This window comes from Venturia canescens, chromosome 6 (assembly GCF_019457755.1).
Source record: "Venturia canescens isolate UGA chromosome 6, ASM1945775v1, whole genome shotgun sequence".
In the NCBI taxonomy this organism is placed as follows: domain Eukaryota; kingdom Metazoa; phylum Arthropoda; class Insecta; order Hymenoptera; family Ichneumonidae; genus Venturia; species Venturia canescens.
This window is the reverse complement of record NC_057426.1, coordinates 7,848,211-7,868,730: the sequence shown is the minus strand read 5'-3', so window position 1 is coordinate 7,868,730 and position 20,520 is coordinate 7,848,211. Positions and strand designations below refer to the sequence as shown.

At 42.0% G+C, this 20,520-nt stretch overlaps 1 protein-coding gene across 1 annotated transcript in view; it reads left to right on the top strand.

Annotated features, from left to right (window-relative positions):
- Window positions 1-20,520, top strand: part of LOC122412126 (uncharacterized) — a 234,239-nt gene that overhangs the window by 74,602 nt on the left and 139,117 nt on the right. Inside the window, exon 3 of the mRNA XM_043421449.1 lies at window positions 2,063-2,165. Coding sequence (XP_043277384.1) covers window positions 2,063-2,165 — 103 coding nt within the window. The remainder of the gene's footprint in view (window positions 1-2,062; window positions 2,166-20,520) is intronic.

Sequence of the window (20,520 nt, the reverse complement as noted above, 5' to 3'; positions counted from 1 at the left end):
TTTCTTTAGCAAGCCCCTAGGATCGATCAACGTGGCAACAGTTTCGTCATAATGCGATGATCGCAATATTTCATCATTTTGAACCTAGACACCTGGTGCTGGTGATGTGTAACTGAGGACAGTCCTCGCGAATCACTGTTGGAATGAGAAATCACGTTGAAAAATAGTTTCAGCAAAGTTGTAGAGCGTTTAAATTGTAGTGGTTTGTTCATTTCGTTGAGAGATGCTGGACCTTAAGAATTTAAGGATACAAATATTCGAGAATATTTTCCAGAGGTGTTTTTGATCGTTGGGTTTATCGTTGCTCGTAGAAGGTGCGCAATATTTTTATAAATATGGAATGGAGTCTGGCTACCAGAACACAAGCGAACTGCTGGTTTCCTCGATGTTATTTTGTTGACGTTAGTATAAATTCGATAAAATTTCGTACTAAATTCCATTGTCGTTGGCAAACTCTCGGGTATGCTCGCGCGAACGCGCACGGGAAGTTTCACAACGACAGTAACACTTTGGCTGTAAAATTTTTCGCAAGCTGCGGCAACGTGATACTCCTCTATATAAAGACACATGGCTCGTAGGGGGAAGTCGCCCGCGTATGCCTCGCGTCGCTTCATTTGTCTTTATATTAGCAGAGCAATATTGCGTATACACGCTGCTGGCTCGGAAATCCTCGGTGTGTAACGGGCTTTCACACCGCGCAACGAGATCCGCGTAACGACAACCACCCGCCCGGAATACGACTCTCGCGAAAAACCCAAAGATACCGCAGAGTCCCTGGTAAATAGAATTTTCAACCTTCCCAGAAACATTTCCACCCCCTGCCAGCTCCCCCATCCACGCGAGCTAAACGAGCCTCGACTTTCAGAGATAAAATTCTCTATTGCGATAAGTCTCTGGCTTTTTCCATGAATTTAACGCACTTTCTTTACCATAAAATACGTTTCTTTTCGCTAAATGGAAAATACAATGAAGATAAATGAAAGTGTGTCAATAAATTGATTCAAGGACCCAAACCATAAAAATATTGAACCATAGTTGAAGGCTCCAGGGTATCTTATCGTAGCGAATTCGTTTTTGATGGAGATTCGTCTGTTCGATCACACACGATGAGGGCAGTCGGATCATTGACTTCGTTGAATAGATTGAGCCCCACAAATCATCGATTCAGGATGATTTAAGTCAAATTCATTCAACAAGATATTTCGGTCTGATTTCTATCGTAAAAGAATAATCAGTTTCCGAATGCATTGTGCAACTAGTAAAAAACTGAAAACAGTCGAATCGTCAAATAATAAGTTCCAGCGCGGATGCCAAAGGGAAAAGGTTAGCGAAGTAACGTTTCCGTTTCAGAGCGTAGTTCCGCATTGAATGGTGGCCCCGTGTGTTCCCATGGGGTTAATTCTATAGTGAGAAAGAAAGAGAGAGCGAAGGAGAGTCTCACACGTACGTATGTATACACATAAAAAATATTGGAGTGAGGCCGAGTTGGGGTTGAAGTATTCACGGTTCCTTAAAATCCAGCTACCATGGGCTGTGGTTCTCTGGGGTCGCGTTATGCCAAACGGTCACTCAAAATATACCACACCCCTTCTTAAGCAGGACCCTGGGGCGAGGATCTTGTAATCCCTGTACTTGCCGAGACGGCGATCTATTCTTGACTATCCCTTTCTCTCTCGCGCCGCGCCACCGCCGCCGCCGCTACGACTGCATGAGAATCCATATCGTTTATCGTCTGGAAGGACCAGGAAACTCTAGCCAGCATCCGTAGCTTTATAGTCATCGATCGGTCACGATGTACATTCATTCGTGTCTTGAACTCTTGCTTCAAAACATTCTGAATTTATGCGATGTCCATTACGGTCTCTTGAATTGAACAATTATTTTTTCGGTGCTGTACCGAACAGTTGAATTTTGAACATGTTGGCTTCGGATGCGGTTCGTTCGAGTTGATAGTGACCTTGAATTATGAATTCTGGAACTGACATGAGTGAAAACTCGATGAAACCGTTGCCAATTGAAATTAGACAAAAAATGAATTAAATTTAATCGTCTTTTTTTGCAGTCCATCAGATGCACGGTGACAGGATGTCCCTGCGACTCTTTTACACCGGGGAAGCGTCATCTCCGCTACTGCGACAAGTGCCATCACGGTTGGGTTCTTCACGGTAAGTTTTTTTTTTTTTTTTTATTTATTCCATAAGAATGAGGGAAAAATTCATCTCCCTTAAGAAAAGAAACCCTCGGAACTATCATGAATATCCGGCCCGGACGTACTTCACGGATCCTAGCAATCCGCGTCAAACGACCATCAAGGGCCAGATCTGTGAGCAGACCCGATATTAGGGTCAAGAATATACTAACCGAAAACTCGGACGCGTAATAAAAAAAAGTGTTGCAGCAATGCGTTGCGAGCGAGAAGCGTAGTTTAAAACTGAAATTTTCCTAGTGTCAGCATAGCTCATCCTGCTGTGGTCCTGTGGGACGAAATTCAATTTTCCGCGGATGACCACGGCCATCCCTCCCTTCTCCATGCGCTTAGGTAACAACCCCGAAGAAAAAAAATGGGCAGACAGAGAAAGCTATTCTGCTCCTTTCTCGTTCACCAAAATCCCTTGCAGCTCCCGTTGCCCTGCCTGTGACGGGGTATAAAAATGTACCCATACATTTTATGCCCGTCCTAAGTTATAGGACCTGAATTTTATATCCATACAGCTTTACCTATTATACCTTGAATATCGCTCAACCTCTATGGACAAATAAAAGAAAAAGGAAAAGAAATCTGAGAACTCGAGGGTAAACGACACGCGAGATGAAAAAAATTAAAATATCACAAGAGCGTCGTGTAGCTTGAGGTTGTATTGAGATTTTAGTTTTTTTCAGTTGGTTGTTTCAGTGGGTCCTAGTTCCTCCTTCTTATCGCAGTAAAATAATTTTTTACAGATCTTCTATGACGAAGAGTCGATGCAGGACAATCTTGAGCTCATTGCAATTGGTCTTTTTGGTCTTTTCAAAGTTCGATTGCTCGTATAGTTTGATCGTAATTGTAACTGAACCCAGTGCTACATTTTGTACGCGTTGTTTTTTGGATTTCAGATTTTCACTAAATGGGAAATGAAATATGAAAAGATGCCGGAAAATGAGAAAACATTTACACAAATAGGAAATCTCGAAAGAATTCGTTCGTAGATGAAAGCGAGTGACGAGACAAATTGGAGGGTTTTTTCGATCCGGTCCTCGAGCTCGCTTCGAAAAAGTAGTTCGTTCTGCTGCTCCAAGTAACATTTTTTCTTAATCAAACGCTTTAGGAGCCAGGAGCCAGGGTATATTGAAAATCATCGAAAAGAACGTGTATATTTGTATCTTTTACGACGTCGAATATAAATCGAGCATCTATACTGCAGTTCCTGATACTTTTTTACTCGCGTTCGTGCGCGTGGGTGGATCGAAGGCGAGAGGGCGCGCTCCGGCAGTTCGAACGTAGTATCACGCTTAAAATTCCGCCTGCTTGACCCGCGATAGATTGGACCTAGCGCCGCATGGAATACATATCAATTTTGTGGACTTGTCTCTTGGGACACACACTCTCTCTCTCTCTTACTCCGTCTCTCATTCGTTGCCGCAAGGAATTCCCGATGGCGAGAGTTCTTTCGACGTTTCTCAGTGCACGAGTTTCCATTTCGATTTTTTCCTCTATCAACATCGAGTGTGTAAAAAAAATGGAGAACCGATGAATTTCCAGCGAGCGTCCTTTACCTTTGTTGGAATTGCATGAAAAACAATGTATCTTCAGAGAAAAGTTTGATGTGCGGAGCAGCGAAATAAATAATCAAGAAACAGCAAGTAAATAAATGAGCTTCGACAATAATCCTGGAACCCGCGTGAAGAAACTGATTTGCCTCATCCTGAAAAAACAAACTCCTCGCCATAAAAATTCGATAGCAAAGCTTCTCAAAAATGTATTCAAACGTAACGTTTTTTATCATCGCCGTACACAAGCCGGTTAAAAGTATGACAGGATACATGAATAATGTTCTCCTCATTCACATATCAACTCAGCAAGTCGTCGCATCGATGTCCACGTGACAAAGGCCACGCTCGCATACTCTCTCCCTCTGGCCCTTTTAAATTGTAATGAGCCTGCCAAAGAGTGAATTATTATGTTTCGTATGGTCCGATTGCCACATAGCGGTCCTCTCTTTCGACGTTCCACCGAAAAGCTCATCGCGTATACGGAGCCCCCTCCCTCCCCCCCGCATACATATATATTCATTTGGAGTTAGAGCTGTGGCAGGCGCCCGGCAAGAGAGAAAGAGAAAGGGAATCGTGCATCACCCCATAGCACGTCATGAATATATTTACATTGATCGGTTCGTCTCGGCATTTTTCATTTGGCGTGCAGGAGCCTCTCTCGTCCGTCACTTGTGCTGTGTCGAAATTTTTCTATACTCTACGTATATTTATATCGATACGTATTCGCGTGTAGTTACTCCTCGTGAGTGTACTAGTGAATGTCTGTATTCAACATTTTTGTACAGCCATCTTCAGGGCTCTATTTATAGGGATAAAAAACGTCGCAGTCATCCTGCCTCGTAGCGTCACCGATTTTCATCTTCAACCACGGTATTCCGAAATGAGGGAGAATTGAAGAGAAAAGAAAATATTGCGAAAATAAAACAACACTCTAGGGAACTGTGGAAGCGTGGCTCGAGCGGTCGTTCCTTTTTCCTTTGATACGTGAGCGATGATTTTTCTGTCGAATCGATCTTGATTTTTAATGCCCTTATCGTATTTCACAATGTCTACGACGATGATCCTCCAAATTGAGGACTATTTTCGGCACGCAACTGCGTAAAATTCGAAGTTGTTTTTTCCGAGGTTTTTCTTCTTAATCCATCAATGAAATACTTTACGATTTGGTTTTTCTACAATTATTTTACGACGCTGTTGATGAACTCGTTCGTTTGCCTCTGCAATTCGAATTCGTGTTTTGTATTCTCCTACCTCCAGGATGTCGTGTCGAACGTTGTTTTCCTTTCACGAAGAAAGGCTCGAGGCTGTTTTCTATAAAGCTCTATTCAGAAAATCGAGGCCTCCTCCCAAACTCGAATCTCATCCCGCGGCTTAGAAAAAAGGAAATGAAACGTTTGGAGAGCCGAGAATTTTCTAGCAGACACATCACAAATCGATGAGAAACGAATCGTTAAATAAAGGGTGCTTCACACAGCCCAAATATAAACGGATGTATATTAAACGCATATTCGAAATATAATCGATCACAGAACTTATAGTCAAAAACGTGGGCACACCATCTGCCCCTCCATCTGCAACGAGGACGTAGCTTCGGAAGAGACAGGGGGCCAGCTGTAAAGTTAAATTGAGAAGAGATGGGTACAGAAAGAGAGAGAGAGAGAGAGAGAGAAAGTGGGACCCCCGAAGGCAAATATAAGGCGAATGAGAGACGATACGACACGTCGTTCACCCCCGACATGCACACACCAATTTTCCTAACTGTCTGAGTGTGTTCGCCTAAAACCTCCAACATACCATCCACAACATACTCAGAAAGCGGGTGGAGCTGCTTCGGCCGAAATCGGCGAGTGTATTGTCTACAAATATACAGGATTTTCGAGTCGAAGGAAAATAAATTTTGATCGTACACAGAAAAACTTTGTTCAAAAACTATCAAGACGGTCAAAATACAGGTAATAATCGATGATAGAAATCCAATATTTTCTCAACGTTCTTCGATCTAAAGCTCTATCGACTGTGTCGCTGTGAGGATAAAATGAAAAAATTAAATTTGTCCAAGAGAGCCTTTCAGAAATTTAAAATACGAAAATGGAATTTTCCCTCAAAAAGAGCCTTAAATTTGTTCGATACACCAGGATTCATGCGTAGGAACATAATTAGCCAAAAAACGGTGCGATTTTCGTGAGATTCCCTTTACATGCATGCACATGTATTAACATATAGTGTACTTATTCGGATCCGCATGGGATGTACATATATAGAGCAAGCGGTGCTGCGGCGGCTGGCTTGCGAGCGTGCTTATAAATCACAAGAGGCGTAGCCCAAAGTGACAACCTCACTCCCGGCGTTAATAAACCGGGAGAGAAAGAGGGGGAGAGGGGCGAGAGAAAGAGCGGGGGCGAGAAGGTTCTACATTGTGAATTACGAAGCTTTCTGTGGTAGAGGGTGACTCGACCCCTGTCGCGCCCACAGGTCTCGGGAACTCCGGGCTCGTCTTGGCTCAAGGTGCTTTCCAGGCGAGTCCGCGTCTAATGGTGGACGGAGGCAGCTTAAGGGCTGATTTTTTGATCCATCAAATCGTTTGTAAAAATTTATAACATCATTCTGAGGCTTTTCCCAGGTTCTGGTTGCGCTTCAATTTTGTGCTAGGAAAAGAGAGCATCGAAAATACTGTTCAACGGTTGGAACGAGATCAATTATACGTCCCTGCTTTTGTCTACCGGGTATAAATATATGCATGTTTCAAAATGCCATTGACTATGTAACTCACCCTCTTGCTTTTGAAGACTTGAAACACTGCTCTGACACAACCCCCATATTTGTTGCGACATGAAAACGATCCTTAATGGCGATATATCACTCTCCTCTCGACTCCCTAATTTCTTTCTCACTTTTGTTCCGTACTTATTATTCGTACAACTCTCTTGTGAGTAAAAGCTGAAACGAAAAAGCCGCGCGTAGCCGAAACTCTCGCGTTTGACTGCAAGAGAGAGAGAGAGAGAGAAAGAGAGGGAGACTTGGAAAGAAACGTCACTACGACGAGGCTTCTATGAATCATAGCCGAGTGTTACTAATGTATCGATTCATCTTCCGCGCTCCTCGCAGTCCCTCTTTTTCCTTCTCTCTTCTCTCTACCCGATCCTACTCTCTCGCTCTTCTTCGCAAGAATCTCAGAAGACGAGATATTCTAACGGATCATTTTCGGACTTTTTCTCCCATGCGTCGTGACGTCAACGAATGGGAAGTGACAGACCACTCAGACATGATTTTAGAAAGAAGAATTACTGATAATGATTATTGTTGAATTTTATTCATGGAATACTCCAGTCGTCGGGCCTCCAGTTGGACTTTTTTTCGAAACCCAAATGCCTCAGGGGCTCGTCATTTTCTTCATAAATTCATTATCATTAGTTGCATAGATGTGCTCGTGGAGGATTCACAATTTATTCTCTAAATATGTAACCTCAAAGGTCAAATTATCGGATTATTCTTAAGGCTTTCGAAATCTGTAAGATTGAAGATGTTTTTGTTCAATGGAGGCCGAGCAACAATATGCCTCCGAATTAACGAAAAACTGCTTTTGAAAAGTTCAGATTTCAAAAAGTACACGTTGCATAAAACAACTCGAATAGAATGCAAATTAAATTCAACACAGATTTTGAATCCATTGAAAACATTTCAGGTTTATTGACCTAAAAAATTGTTCAAATAGTCATATGAAATACAAGATCGAGATGTAGTCATATTTTGGAACAATATCGTAATATAAATTCGCTGAGCACAGGTAGTTAGTTATCATTTATTAAGTGACTGTATCAGATAAATGAAATTACGAGCCAATTAAATCAAAACTTTATTATCAGACTTATTATATTCTGCAACTCTCAAGTCATCTGGCTTCCGTTATTTAATGTTCAAGATCCAAACTTACACTTCAGCATATTCCAATAAGAGTGACTGGAGCTCAGTGGAAGAATTCTCGATTCACATACATTCGGCCGTTCCAACGAAACGGTGCTTCCGGAATTGGCCTCATCGAAGGGTTTTCGTTGCGGTTTCACAGCGTAAACATATAAAGGCCGGGGTGGAGGGAGGGCGACGAGAATGCAATTGCACATGAGCAAGTTACAGGAATAGAAGAAAGCTCACAGTTGTGACTAGTGTCTGGGCGAATACTGATTCTGGAAGGGGGTCACATCCGAGTCTCCGGTAGAAAATCGTTCTTTGTAACTGTGGGTATGAGAACGAGAAAGAGGCGAGATGGGAAAGACCTTTGCGACGTGATCCGGGCTGGGTGGGCCGAGAGACGCGGGTCACGAGATGCTGTAAACATGTAGGCGCCGGGACGCTTTACGACGCTTCGGGTCTCCGAGGCTTGTTTAACTTAACACGAGACTTTCCGGCGCTATACGATGCACACGCACATGTACGAATGCGAGTAAGCGGCGACGGAGGATTTTGGTCTCGCGTGTGTATATAAATCGAGGAGTTAACGTCAAAAAGGCTCAATTGTGAATTTGAATCTTCGAATGTTACGTCGCCACACATTTCGCCATCGATGCTTCTCTGCTATACCAGAAAAGCTAGCAGCGACACGCGCCAAAACATTTTCTCTCCTTCGGCTTATATCTCGAAGAGTTTACGTGACGAACCGAAGCCCACAGTCTCACTTCCGTAAACGTTAAGTCCGGTAATACACGATAATATAGTCGCTGTATATATTCGTCACACATAAGCCACGAACTAAAATACTCTTCTGTATAGTTGCAAAGCTCGTACGGTGGGCCGCCTCCAATAAAAAAATCTTTCCAATCAATTTTTTCTAAAAAATAATTACTTTGGAGCTCTTTGCCTCTTGCAGTTAAAGTTCTTTCAAAAGTTAGTCCGGAAGATTCGGAATAAGAATAAATAATGATCGATGAATAATCAAAGAATTCGAATCATGTCCAAGACACTCGAATCCGTGAATGCATTGTGAAATCATGACGGTGTTACGCCCTCTTGTATAACCAGAAGTTGACTCGTAAAATATCAGCCGAAAAGATAGCTTCCCAATGAGAATTAAATATTGATACGCGACTCTGATATAGATTAATGTACGTCCCGGATTTTCCCGTTCTCGATGGTTTCTCAACCCTCGGACTCGTTTGAGTACACTTGACCTGACAAGGCTCTGAGTTATCTGTCTTCCGGTCACCGTCTCGAAGGTCTCTTTTATTTTTCACAATTCCATTCCCTTTTTTCGTCCCATCGTTTTCGATCACCCTGCTACACTTCAGATTTGGGAAATACGTAAAAATTCTCAATGTTGATTGTGGGGAAGTGCTATTGACAAAAACTTTTTTACTTTACAAACTTGAAAGAATATCGAGACGCCTGCCAGTCAGTAATTTCGAGTCTTTGTAATTTTATTGATAAAAATCATATTTTATTGAGTAAAATATTGATAAATTGAAATTTCGTTATTCGGGCAATTCTCGATTTTATGTGAACGAAAAAAATTCAGGTAGCAGCAGTAGAATTTCGTTATAAGGAAATATTGAATGGAAAAAAACACAAAATTTCAGTTTTTATAATTTTCATTCCTTCAATCGGAGTGTTCGAGAGGGCCAACTCGATGCTGGAGTATATTTTCGACGTAGCAAGTTTCAATCGTCACTCAATCAGGAGCGATGAGATCCTGATTCGCGCGCGCTTGTCACGAACGAATCATCGTAAATTTCATTTTGTTTCCCAGATACAATCCACAACTTTTCGTGTTTCACCACCGAAAATTCTGTATCGTAACTTCATATTATCGAGTGTCAACATTTTTGTTCCTTTTTGGCTTTCGTTTGCTTGGAGCTTAAACCCTCGATGATGTTTTGGAATGCACACACCCTTATGCCATCTCTTGTACGATCCCCTTCCTGGTTCTCGCTTATCCAGTCGGTTATTGTATGACAAACGGTGTCGCCGTTCCTCGGAGCATTTATCCCGAGATAAAGTCCCTAGAGAATCAATTCATCCTTTTCGTTCTCTCTTTTTTTCTTCCTCTCTCCATTCAATCAGGTTGGATGGATGTGAGCTTATTTACTCCTTCGATCCTCTATGAATCCCCCTTCGCTCAACCATTTCTCGTCTGATTTACTCTCCCTCCTTCTCGCTCCCTTTTCACATTCCTCGTCGTCGATTATTCTTTCGCTTTTGATCACTCCCACTGAATAATGCCGAATTACATAATTGTTTCTATTGCAAGTTCGGGCCACGAGATCTCCATTTTTTATTCTGCATTATCGACTTTGAATCGTGAACGATAGTTTCATTCGCCTCATTGTTTTTATACATTTTCGATGACAGTGACTATGGATCATGAAAGCGTTAAGAGATTTTTCGCTTTTCATAAGTCCTCCAACACTAAAAAACTTCCATTTTAGTTGAATATTTGTATCTTCCTCCTCCAATAAGTAAAAAGTAGAAGTTTATTAAGAAAAATGATGAGAAAAATCTTACGAGAGTTTCATTGCGTCCAATACAATCGATCGTGTCCATGATCAATGGCAAAATGGAAACGTGTCAATGTAAACTGCTCGTCTTTTCCTGCTGAAATTTGTGTACACTAATGAATGATCAGTAACGACTCGCTGTATAATTAAATATTGTCCCAATCGAAATGCGCTCCCGAGTGGTGGGTAAATTCTATTTTCTCAAGTGCCTCCCGCGAGGATTTTAATCTCAACGAAATTTGCAAAATCTCGCTTAAAGAGGTCCGCCGTTGTGAGAGAAAATTGCACGAGAAAAAAAATCAGAGAAGAGGACGACACGTTCCAGGCAACGAGCCGATAAATCTTTTGGCGAGATCGGTGCCATGAATATGATCGCTCTTTCCCTCTCATTTTTTCATTCCGTCTTGCTCCCTTCTCTCTCAGTGTATATTACTCTATAATGGTATATGTGAGAGAATTCCTTTTTTTAATCGTCCGAGGGTCACGATTCACTGGCCATTCGAGTATATATAACTATATACGCGTGTGTGAGGAGATCCTACGGGATTTATGAAGCGAAACGCTCTCGTCGTCCCATCTTATTAACCATAATAACGTTATAAAGCTCTCGTAATAAACTCTTTGACGGGATGGGCAATTAATAAAAATTTATAGCAACTTTTTCTTTCGCTCATTCAGTTTGAGTTTGCGTGCGGCGAGCAGCTATTTATAGGAAGATGGAAAAGGACTGGATTCGATATCATTCCGCAATACGCTGTTGTTTTTTTACGCATATATTTCTCGGGGGATTGATGAGCAGCGTCGATACACGAAACTGACCAACGATCCGTGAACATCCAGACTGGACCATTCCTCGATTTTTCTTCTCTCTAGAATTTTCCGCAAGCTTCGAGCTTCGTGACTGGTTTGCAAAGTTTACAAGCTTCGCGAGTGTAACATCATGAATCTTGTGCTCAGATTCTTTATCGGATCTTCCATATTTATTTCCAAAATACTTTGAAAGTCGCAACGGCATTGACGAATGAGAAAAACACGAATTGATTCTCTCGAAAGATTTAAATTCACGGGGCCAAAAAAGTTGAGATCAATCGTCGATGAGTTGCCAGGTGAGCATTTTTCCTGATCTATTCATTGATATTCCTTGAGCAAGCGTTTTTTCAAACGTTTCATTTTAAAGTGAGAAAACATCCGATCCGCTGCAAGTCTATACGATGATAGTGCATGCACGTTAAATGCGCTTTGCATATTGTGCAAAGGGGAGGACAACGCTCGGGAAAGAGATCCGTTTTGACCGCAAGAAACAGATGATGCGGTCACGAGGTCTCGGTGAGATTAATGTGTCGCACTCCTATCACCGGTGATTGACAGCGCCGTGACCACGACAAAGTGCCGACGCGAGTAAACTCGCCCCGCCGCCACTTCGCCTCCCCCCATTCAATGTTTTTTTTTCTTTTTTGCATTTTTTCAAAAGCGTTCAAACTATGCATCCATCTCTTTCTTCATGCACGATACGTTCATGTTAATATTCGTGCGTATGAGTGTGTATATCGTTTCCATGAACGTGACGATGTGAATTCTCGTCTTTGTCGTCGCGACAGTATTTTTTGTCGTGTTTCTTGTCTCGCTGATTTTTTCATACTTCGGGTCACCGTACTCGAAGAGGGAATGCGAGATGAAAAGGGAAAGAGCGAAGAGAACGCGAAACGGCAGAGAAAAGACTCTCTGTTTCTCGACGCCGAGCATACTTCACCTCTTACGCAAGATGACACGCGTTGTCAACGGAAACAGATATACTTTGTCTCGTCAAATGATGAAAAAAAAAAAAAAAAAAAAAAAAAAAAAAACAAAGTGTAGTGATAATGTCATGGATACGCGAAAAATAGATTTATTCGGTTCAAGGATGTGGGTACAGTCTGGTACGAAATTTTAATCGAGTGAAAATGATCGAGGTTCGACAAACCATTTGGCGTAAGCAGGGAATTTTATGGATGTTTAGAACCAAATATTTTTATTCGTTTCACGAACGTATTACTCTTGATTTTTTATTCAAATATCGATGCAGGTATCACGAAAGCATCGATTACTAAGGGTATCACAATCGATTACTAAGGGATTCTTACCCCTAAAAAGTCTCTCGTTGTAAGATTAATTCCATGCATTCATGGATGAAATAAAAAGTTTTTAAAAGTCCAAGTGCAAATCTGCACCAGTGTGGTGAGTGTACGACCTTAAAGAGAGTGTGGTGACTACGGGTCAACGAAGTTCATTCAAGGTTTTTCCTCCTACCAATGACTTTGGTTCATGAGTAGTATCCGCATCCAAATTTGATTCAACTGTCTTCAAAATGCCAGAATCGTGAGAATGTTTTGAATGATCAACATCATTTTTCGTTAGTCTTGGCATTAACATTGTTCAAAGCAAAGTTTTGTTGGATTAGATCGGATTGGTTTCCCTGACGAAAATATCACTCTTCATCGAACGTGATAAAAGCCTTGGAATATTAACAATAAAGATTGCAAGTTAACGATGAAAAACGATGAGTTTTCGATGTTTTGTGTTCCTTCCCCGAGTATTTCATTCAAGCCTTTTTTCTGCCTTTTATTTACCGTAGCTCGACTAATATTTCGTTCTCCAATTAAGCGGACGGTCGCCCCGGTAATTAGATAAGCTTTATAATTGCAGCTTGGCCTCATCAGCGAGATCGCGCAGGGTATATAAACGAGGAGAGAAAAGCTTTGGGTTTCCTTGTCTCTTAGGTGCAGTTTTCATAGCGGATATTTACATCTCCCGAGGGATGGACAAAGGCCCGCGAACATTGTAATAATATATATATATATATATATATATACGTGTCGTTTTTCGGAAGAAAGAGAGAGCCGGAAAGATAGTTGGAAGTAGAGAAAGGGTCGCACCCTGCTGGCAGAGTTTCCAATGCGGCGAGTCTTCGTTCGAGTAGCGAGGAGAGATGCTCAACCGAATTTATATCAAGTGCTAAAGATCAAACGAACGTAACTCGTAGGCGTTATCAAGCACGATGATGTCAAGGGCGCCTTTTTTGTGCTCAGTTTTTTAAACGTACCGATCTCGAGGATCAAACCAAAAAACGGCCCAACCGACAACATTAAACGTCTCAAAAGACGCAGCTCAAGCCCTTTCGCTCCTTAGCAGTCGCCTCGTGCACACTTTTTATACGTGTATATATTATTTACATATTTATTCTGTATACAGACAGAATCGTGTACCTCAGCACGCGCTGTTAAGGCGGAAGGACCCGCGCAATAAGCAACCCCTTTGTAACGGTTTACCACTCCCTCCGGCCATCTTAAAAGAACGGGTTAATTAAAAACAACAAAAGCTATCCGCGCCATTAGCGCCCGTTTGTATGCGAACCGTTACGATTATGTCTGCAAACCTCCACTTTTTTCCTTTCTTCCCAGACCCGCAGAGCTTTCAACAAACTCCTGTCCAACACACCACGCGTACACGCATATCTGATAGCAGAGTAGATTTTTCTTTGAGAAAGGAAAAAAAGGAGGGTCTTACGTCATGCCGTTTACAGATTAATTCTCATTGGTCTGAGCAGAAAATTTTGAGCTCTGCGAGAAAAAACAGACGAAATTATGACATCATGCCCTTGAGATGTTGCACTTTATCCGCAAAATTTTGTGATTGGAGTCAGTGGAGAGAATTCGCGTATTTCGGAGGAAAAGCTTCACTTCAAATTCTTCTTTCTTTATAAATAATCTCGAAATTCCATCTTCATTCTAAAAAATATGTCACTTCTCGGTGTATTTATACGACGATGCTTTTTCCTCACACAAATTGAGGATAAAACACACTACGTTAGACTCGCGTTAATTTACATCCTATTAACGACAGTCTCTGAATTTTTGCCTCGTTCAGGAATTGTTGCTTGAATATTTTTTGATCGAGTGTTTGGATCAACTTGTAAAATCGTGCAAGCAAAATGAGCCTTTATTCGCGAAAATGAATAGCGTGTTGAGAATTTAATTGACAAGATATAAATAGACGAGGAGTTTCGTTGATGAGGAATCGCTCGAACTGGAGAAACCCCGGGCAGACCGACGATAGAATTAAGAGACACTGTCCAGAATCGTTCTGCCGTCTCTCGCCCCCGCACACGCGTCATACGAGACTCGATACGACGTTTTAATTACCCGTATGCCACCGCAGGTTTGAAACCGCACCGGTAAATCTCTTTGATGAACATCATAAAAAAAGAGCTACGACAGTCGAAACGGACTTTCCGTATGAACAAGAACGATTCGTATCGTGCCCCGCAGACCGCTTTCGTTGGATCCGAAAGCTATTCATGGTACAATACACAATCGTGTATAAATGAAAAACGGTATCGTAACTCTCCTTTTGGATTTCTGAATCGAAGCACGACTTTGAGGTTCTAACTTATGAGAATTATTCAGAAAATCCAAAAATATTTCATCGATGAACGTTCCAATAGTTCAAATCCCAGAATTAATTACATCATCACAGAAGTTTGTTGTTCGCCTCTCGAGCATTTAGCTACGGAGAAAATAAAAAAAGATTCTAGTCCAATGACGGGCCGATCAAAAAAATTGATGCAAATAACGAATCTGTGAGCGATCAATTTTCAAAAGTTTTCGTGGGTTTCCAAAGTAGCATGGTTTATCTTTCGTCATCTTATTTCAACTCGATCTGCTGTGATTCCCTTTTGGCTAAGTGTTGCATCAAAAACTCCACTGATTGAACGATTGTTAGAATTTTCAGGCACATTTGTATTGAGCTTCGTGGAAACGTAGCTGCTTTTTGTTGTCGCGAGTTTCAGTACATCGGGATGTATTTCCTCGCGTGACGATTCATTTATTTTTCTTTTTTTTTAGGCATTCATATAAATGTGTATGCCTAAAAGTAAATGTAAACACATATAAATTCCTGTATACTCTCGAGGACATCCATATGTATAGATTTTCTTATAGATTTATATATTTTTGGTGTATTGTGGTGCCCAGTATTCGCCCTTCGTGAACAAGGCAACGACGTTATCTCCCCCACAAATATATATTAATGCGACCGTGATATATCAGGAGGCTGGACCCGCGAGGGACAAAACCTTAAATATTGGATAAGTTGGTCCCGGTGCGAGCTGTACTTCTCGCCCTCCGTCTCTTTCTCTGACTTTCTTGTGTTCTCTCTCGCTCTCTCTTTCTCCACTGGGACCAAATCTCGGTGATGGATTGCCCGCCGCTGACTGTCATAACAACTGGTGTGCCGAGGTCCTGGAGGTCGCGAAAGAGGAGCAGATTCACGCGAGATCTCTGACCATTATTCGACCCTGCAATCCAACAACTTGGTCGGATCGTGAGGGAGAAAACAAAAATATATAAAGATGAAAAAGATGAAGAAGTCATCTCGGTCGTCGCGAATCTAATAGATCCTTTCTATCGGGATTCCAAGAGACTAAATTGAATTTATGAATTATACGCGAACTTGCGATGTGCTACATCAGTTATCGTTATCACAATTCAGCAGATTGCCTGTGACTTTTGTTATAACGAACATTCCTCAAGGTGGAATAGCTGATGCAGAATGATACTAGTGCCATCAATTTTTATCATTCATTTCCGCAAAATTTAATGCACTGGCCAAACATACGCTTTCGCCGTCTCTCCATTTTTTCGAGCCCCATTGCTTTGCTATTGCAGTTCAAAAATTATAAACCCCGCAAAATCACAGAAAGCCCCTTAATTGGCTCATTACTGTTTTGCTCGATCGAGAAAACCTTTAGAGAACTTCCTCTAGCGTTAGTTTTCACTTCTATCGGGGCATTTTTATTTTCAAAATGCCCCGATATCTCACATTTATTTGTCCTGGTAGTGAAACTGTTCAAGAAACGAGTACAAATAAATGTGTACGTGCGGATAGTATACAAACGGAAGTACAAATGTAAATATGCATCGATGTACTGTACAAAGGGAAACTGCTCGGGGTATGGAGAGGTTTCGTACAGCAAGAATATTCAACTCTTGATCTTAATTTGCCGCTGGACAAATTTCGCGGTGCCCGTTATTGGATTCATGCTGATAATTCTCTACTAAATCATTGTGCTGTACAGTGGTAGAAGGCGAAGGAAAAGCGAGAGAGCAGCCTCTAATTTCAACGTGGTCTCAACGGGGTCGTGGATTATGCAGGGCACTATGCGAAAGGGTTGTTATTCTCGTGGGACCCACAAGATCCTGCCAATAAACGGCGTCGTGACAATATACATATACGCGTTTATATCCATAATATTTGCTTCTCTCGCTCATCGCTAATAGAATATAACTTGCCAGGCTTTTGAGCTTTGTGCATGCCCTAAATGGTTACATGCCATGAGAAGATGTTCTGCTTGTTAGCAATTTTACAAAAATAAGATCTTTTCCTTTACCTAGTCTACACGAATTTTTTTCAAATTTACATCGTTTTTCTCAGGGCATGAATTTCACTTTGAGATCCCCCAATCAAATTACTTTCACTATTGATCTCATCGATCCAGGGACAAACTTTGTTTGATTTTTTCAAATAATTTTGAATTTCACTAACTTTGGTAAGCGGCTGTCATGACTGGTGTTTTTTGTGTGCCAATAATTAAATAATTAACATACATTGGGCGCTGGAATAATTATGCCTCGAAAGTAGCTGATATCCTAGAACCGTATGATAATTCCAGGAACATCGCATTAAATTAGCGAGAGATTGCCCGACTTTTAATGCCATACTGGGCGATGAATCGCATCACAAAGACGGCGAAAGAGTGAGCGATGTGATAAATTCGTTTGAATGCTGCGACGCTCGTCGTCTCGCGAGCTAGGATAAAACGAGAGGGACAATAAGAGAGGATAAGACCGGGGGACAAAGTGAGAGAACGTGAAATACGTTGAGAGAGAGAGAGAGAGAGAGAGAAAGAGACGAAGAATCGGTAATAAAAGGAATCGGTGATCGAAAGAGCTCTTCGTGGAAACGATAACAGTGACGAAGAGAATAACTGACGATGTCACGATCGGGGTTATCGTGAGGACAACCTCCGGGGCTTATGACATCGATCAGTCTTCGTCGAACGTTGTACGAGAGCATCGCGAGCTATCGTTCTACATTAATTATTATTACTTCTTCGACACTTCATTTGGAAGTGCATAAACAACACTCTGGGTACACATTGAGACAACATTTTTTACAGTCACTCCAAATGAAACGTTCTGGCGTCAAATCCGACCGGTCACTTTTCGATAAGCCTGCTAATTATCGCAAGTTCCGTAGAATTCTTGAGCCTTGCGTTCAATCAGTCATTCGTTAATCTCACCTTTTATGATCGTGACGAGTCGATAAACATTTATACGATATAATAAAAAAAATTAAACAAATTGTACCTAGTTCTGGATTCGAACTTTGCATTAATATTTGCAGAAAATTGATGGAATAAAAAAGTAACATGCTCCACGAAGATGCTTCGAGACCCTTCACTAAAAAGCTTCGAGCTCATCGAACGATATTCACCACCGAAAACCACGTAAATATCCCACATCTCAGTCGAAATAAAAGACCTGAAACGCAGTATTGATCCGTGGCCAAAATGGGACATACGAGATCGAAAAGTTGAACTTCCACTTTTTAGACTCCGTCAAATAATGTCTCGATTACCAAATATTTCAGTGCAATCGAAATTTTCTTGCACTCCGCCGTTCCAGGGCACCGTTCAAGAAACATATAATCCCAATTGCGTGATACTGTTACAACTCGAGCAGGAATCATCAACCAAAAGGGAGAACTCTACGTACGCACATGCTCCATCACGCACACCCCGTTTAAACGTCATTTAGGCCCGTACGTATGGATGTATGACATTATACAGGCATACGTGTGTACACGCCGGAATACGGTTATATACATATGCGTAATACGGACACGCCAAGCCTGGAGTTATGAATGGAGGCAGTGTGCGATCGCGTCGAATGCGTGAAGCGTGCGTGAGGTTAGTTACGCACCGCTTGCCACTCGGCCCCCAGGGGTTTTCACTGGCGTGTTGTAACATACACCACGAACCGTTCGTTTCTCCGCACATTTGTATACGTACAATGGTTACACACATTTGTATAGCACGTGGTCCGTTATCATATGAGAAAACAAGTGAGAGTAAAAGTGGCTGAAAGAGAGTGCTAAAGAGGGAAGACTCCGAGTTGAAGGGAGAAGGAGATAACGGGGGAAAGAGTAGGGAGAATGAGAGAGGAGAAAACTGGTCCACCAGACAAATGTTTATAGTTTCTACAAGCTTCTTCGGCTACTGGACGAGTCGTTAATTCGCTGCTTAAACGTCCGGAGATCACGAAACCCAAGAAATAACAAAATAAATCGTCAACGGCTGTGCTACCCTTTTTACGGAAATTCGCCAACGCTTTGCTCCCTGATTTAAAACTCTTTTCACGCTTCACGGTAACGTCAACCGCCGTACGCGAGATAGGGAGATGCGATGACAAAAACAAGAGCCGCATTGGAGTCTTTGCCACAAGACGGCGTTGTCTTGGACTCATCGAGACCCAGACGGGACATCCACTGGTGATGGACTCTCCGAGCGACCCAACAGTGGCCCGTTTGTATTCGGGAATCCACCAAGTCCGCACCGGATAGCACGAGACTGTTGCCTCATGGTCTTGCGACGCTTTTTTTGTCCCTTTTTTTTTTACTTTTGTTGGTTTCATAGACTTGCAGTGTGACGACACCGTATTTTTGTTGCTGGTGTTTCGGATTGGGGTTGATGAAAAATCTCTTCAAATATAGGAATAAACGACTCTTTTCGGCGTCCAGAGAATCGAGTATCGTTTTATTGTTGAAAATGGTGTCTTCAATCGTTAAAACTGTATACTTAAGTCCGCCTACCTCGTAATAAACCCCCAAACCATTAAAAAGCCCCTTCGCGTGCTGTGCAAGCCCCATACCTGACAGCCGAGTCTTCTCAGATCGAATCGATGAAGATAAGCACACATTTTCGAGTCCTTTGCTGATTTGACAGCGGAGCAATTATTTTTGACAATAAATACCGTGCACCGAGTCTCTTTCTCGTTCTGCTGGTTCCATCGTGACGAGATTTTAATCAGGGCTTATATCGTTTCTGTGCCGTTGTATTCCCCACTGCAATCGCGGCGCAAGTACTTATTTCGTTCAGCACGAAGGGCTTGGCGAGAGGGCTCTCTTTGATGCTCGTTCGTTGACCGCTAAGACGAAAGATATTTTGGGCGCGAAATTGTATCAAGTTTTTTTTATTTATGCTGTGTCCTAATAAACTTTCCGCGTCGTTACAATGTTCCTGATGCTCCGTAGGCCGGTCACTCTTTCTCTCTTTCTTTTTTAACGGTGCATGAAAAGAAAGAGAGAAAGAGCTCTGCCTCCGGACAAACGTACACGTGCACTCGCACACAACTTCATGTGCATATACAGACCAAAGAAATGCACTAAAAAACGCTATATCTGGGGATCCAGTTCATCACTGCCACACCAAGGGAGGGAGAGAGACGACCGGATACCAGCAATTCGTGGCACGCAGCTCGGAGCATGTGCTACCACGAGATAAGGAAAATTATATCAGCCGAAAAACATTGCCGAGTCTCGCCTTCCTCCTTCCTTGCACAGACTTCGTCACGGTTCCCATCCCCTTTCCGCGTCTCTATGTATACATTCATAAAAATGGGTGTGCAACGTTCCTTGGATTGACTTCATCCGATCGAGCCTCACCATCTTACTATCCCGTACACCGATATTTTACTCTAAATTTTCGTTCAAGCATTGAAAAGTCATTTATTAATTCTGTTAATGAGTATAGAGATTTTTTGATAATTTTAAGCTGTGGAAAAATTTTGTGGATTACTTTTTTTTCCATTTAGCTTCTTGGGTGTTATGCAAACGCACAGGTTTCATCGGATTTTTCTCTCGCTTTTTTTTTCTATAGTTTCACGAAATTCCACTGAACTATGACCTTTCTGGAGAAAACGAATGTCTCGCTTTTTTCTCTCCTCCTTTCTCCCTTCTTCTCTCTTCTGCTATCTTCGCCATCCACCGCCGACATGGCACATGTTCTCCAGAACTCAATCTTTTTTGCGCCCAAAACGTCGTGATAAATTCAATCTGATTAGAATTCTCTGCTCACCGACCCCTTCCAGCCGCAAGAAACTTTCTTCGGTCGAATGCTCTCAGCAAAATTCTGATAACAACGTCGGTAATTCCTTCCGGCTAGGGTCTCTTGCTCAGAAGGGCGAGTCGA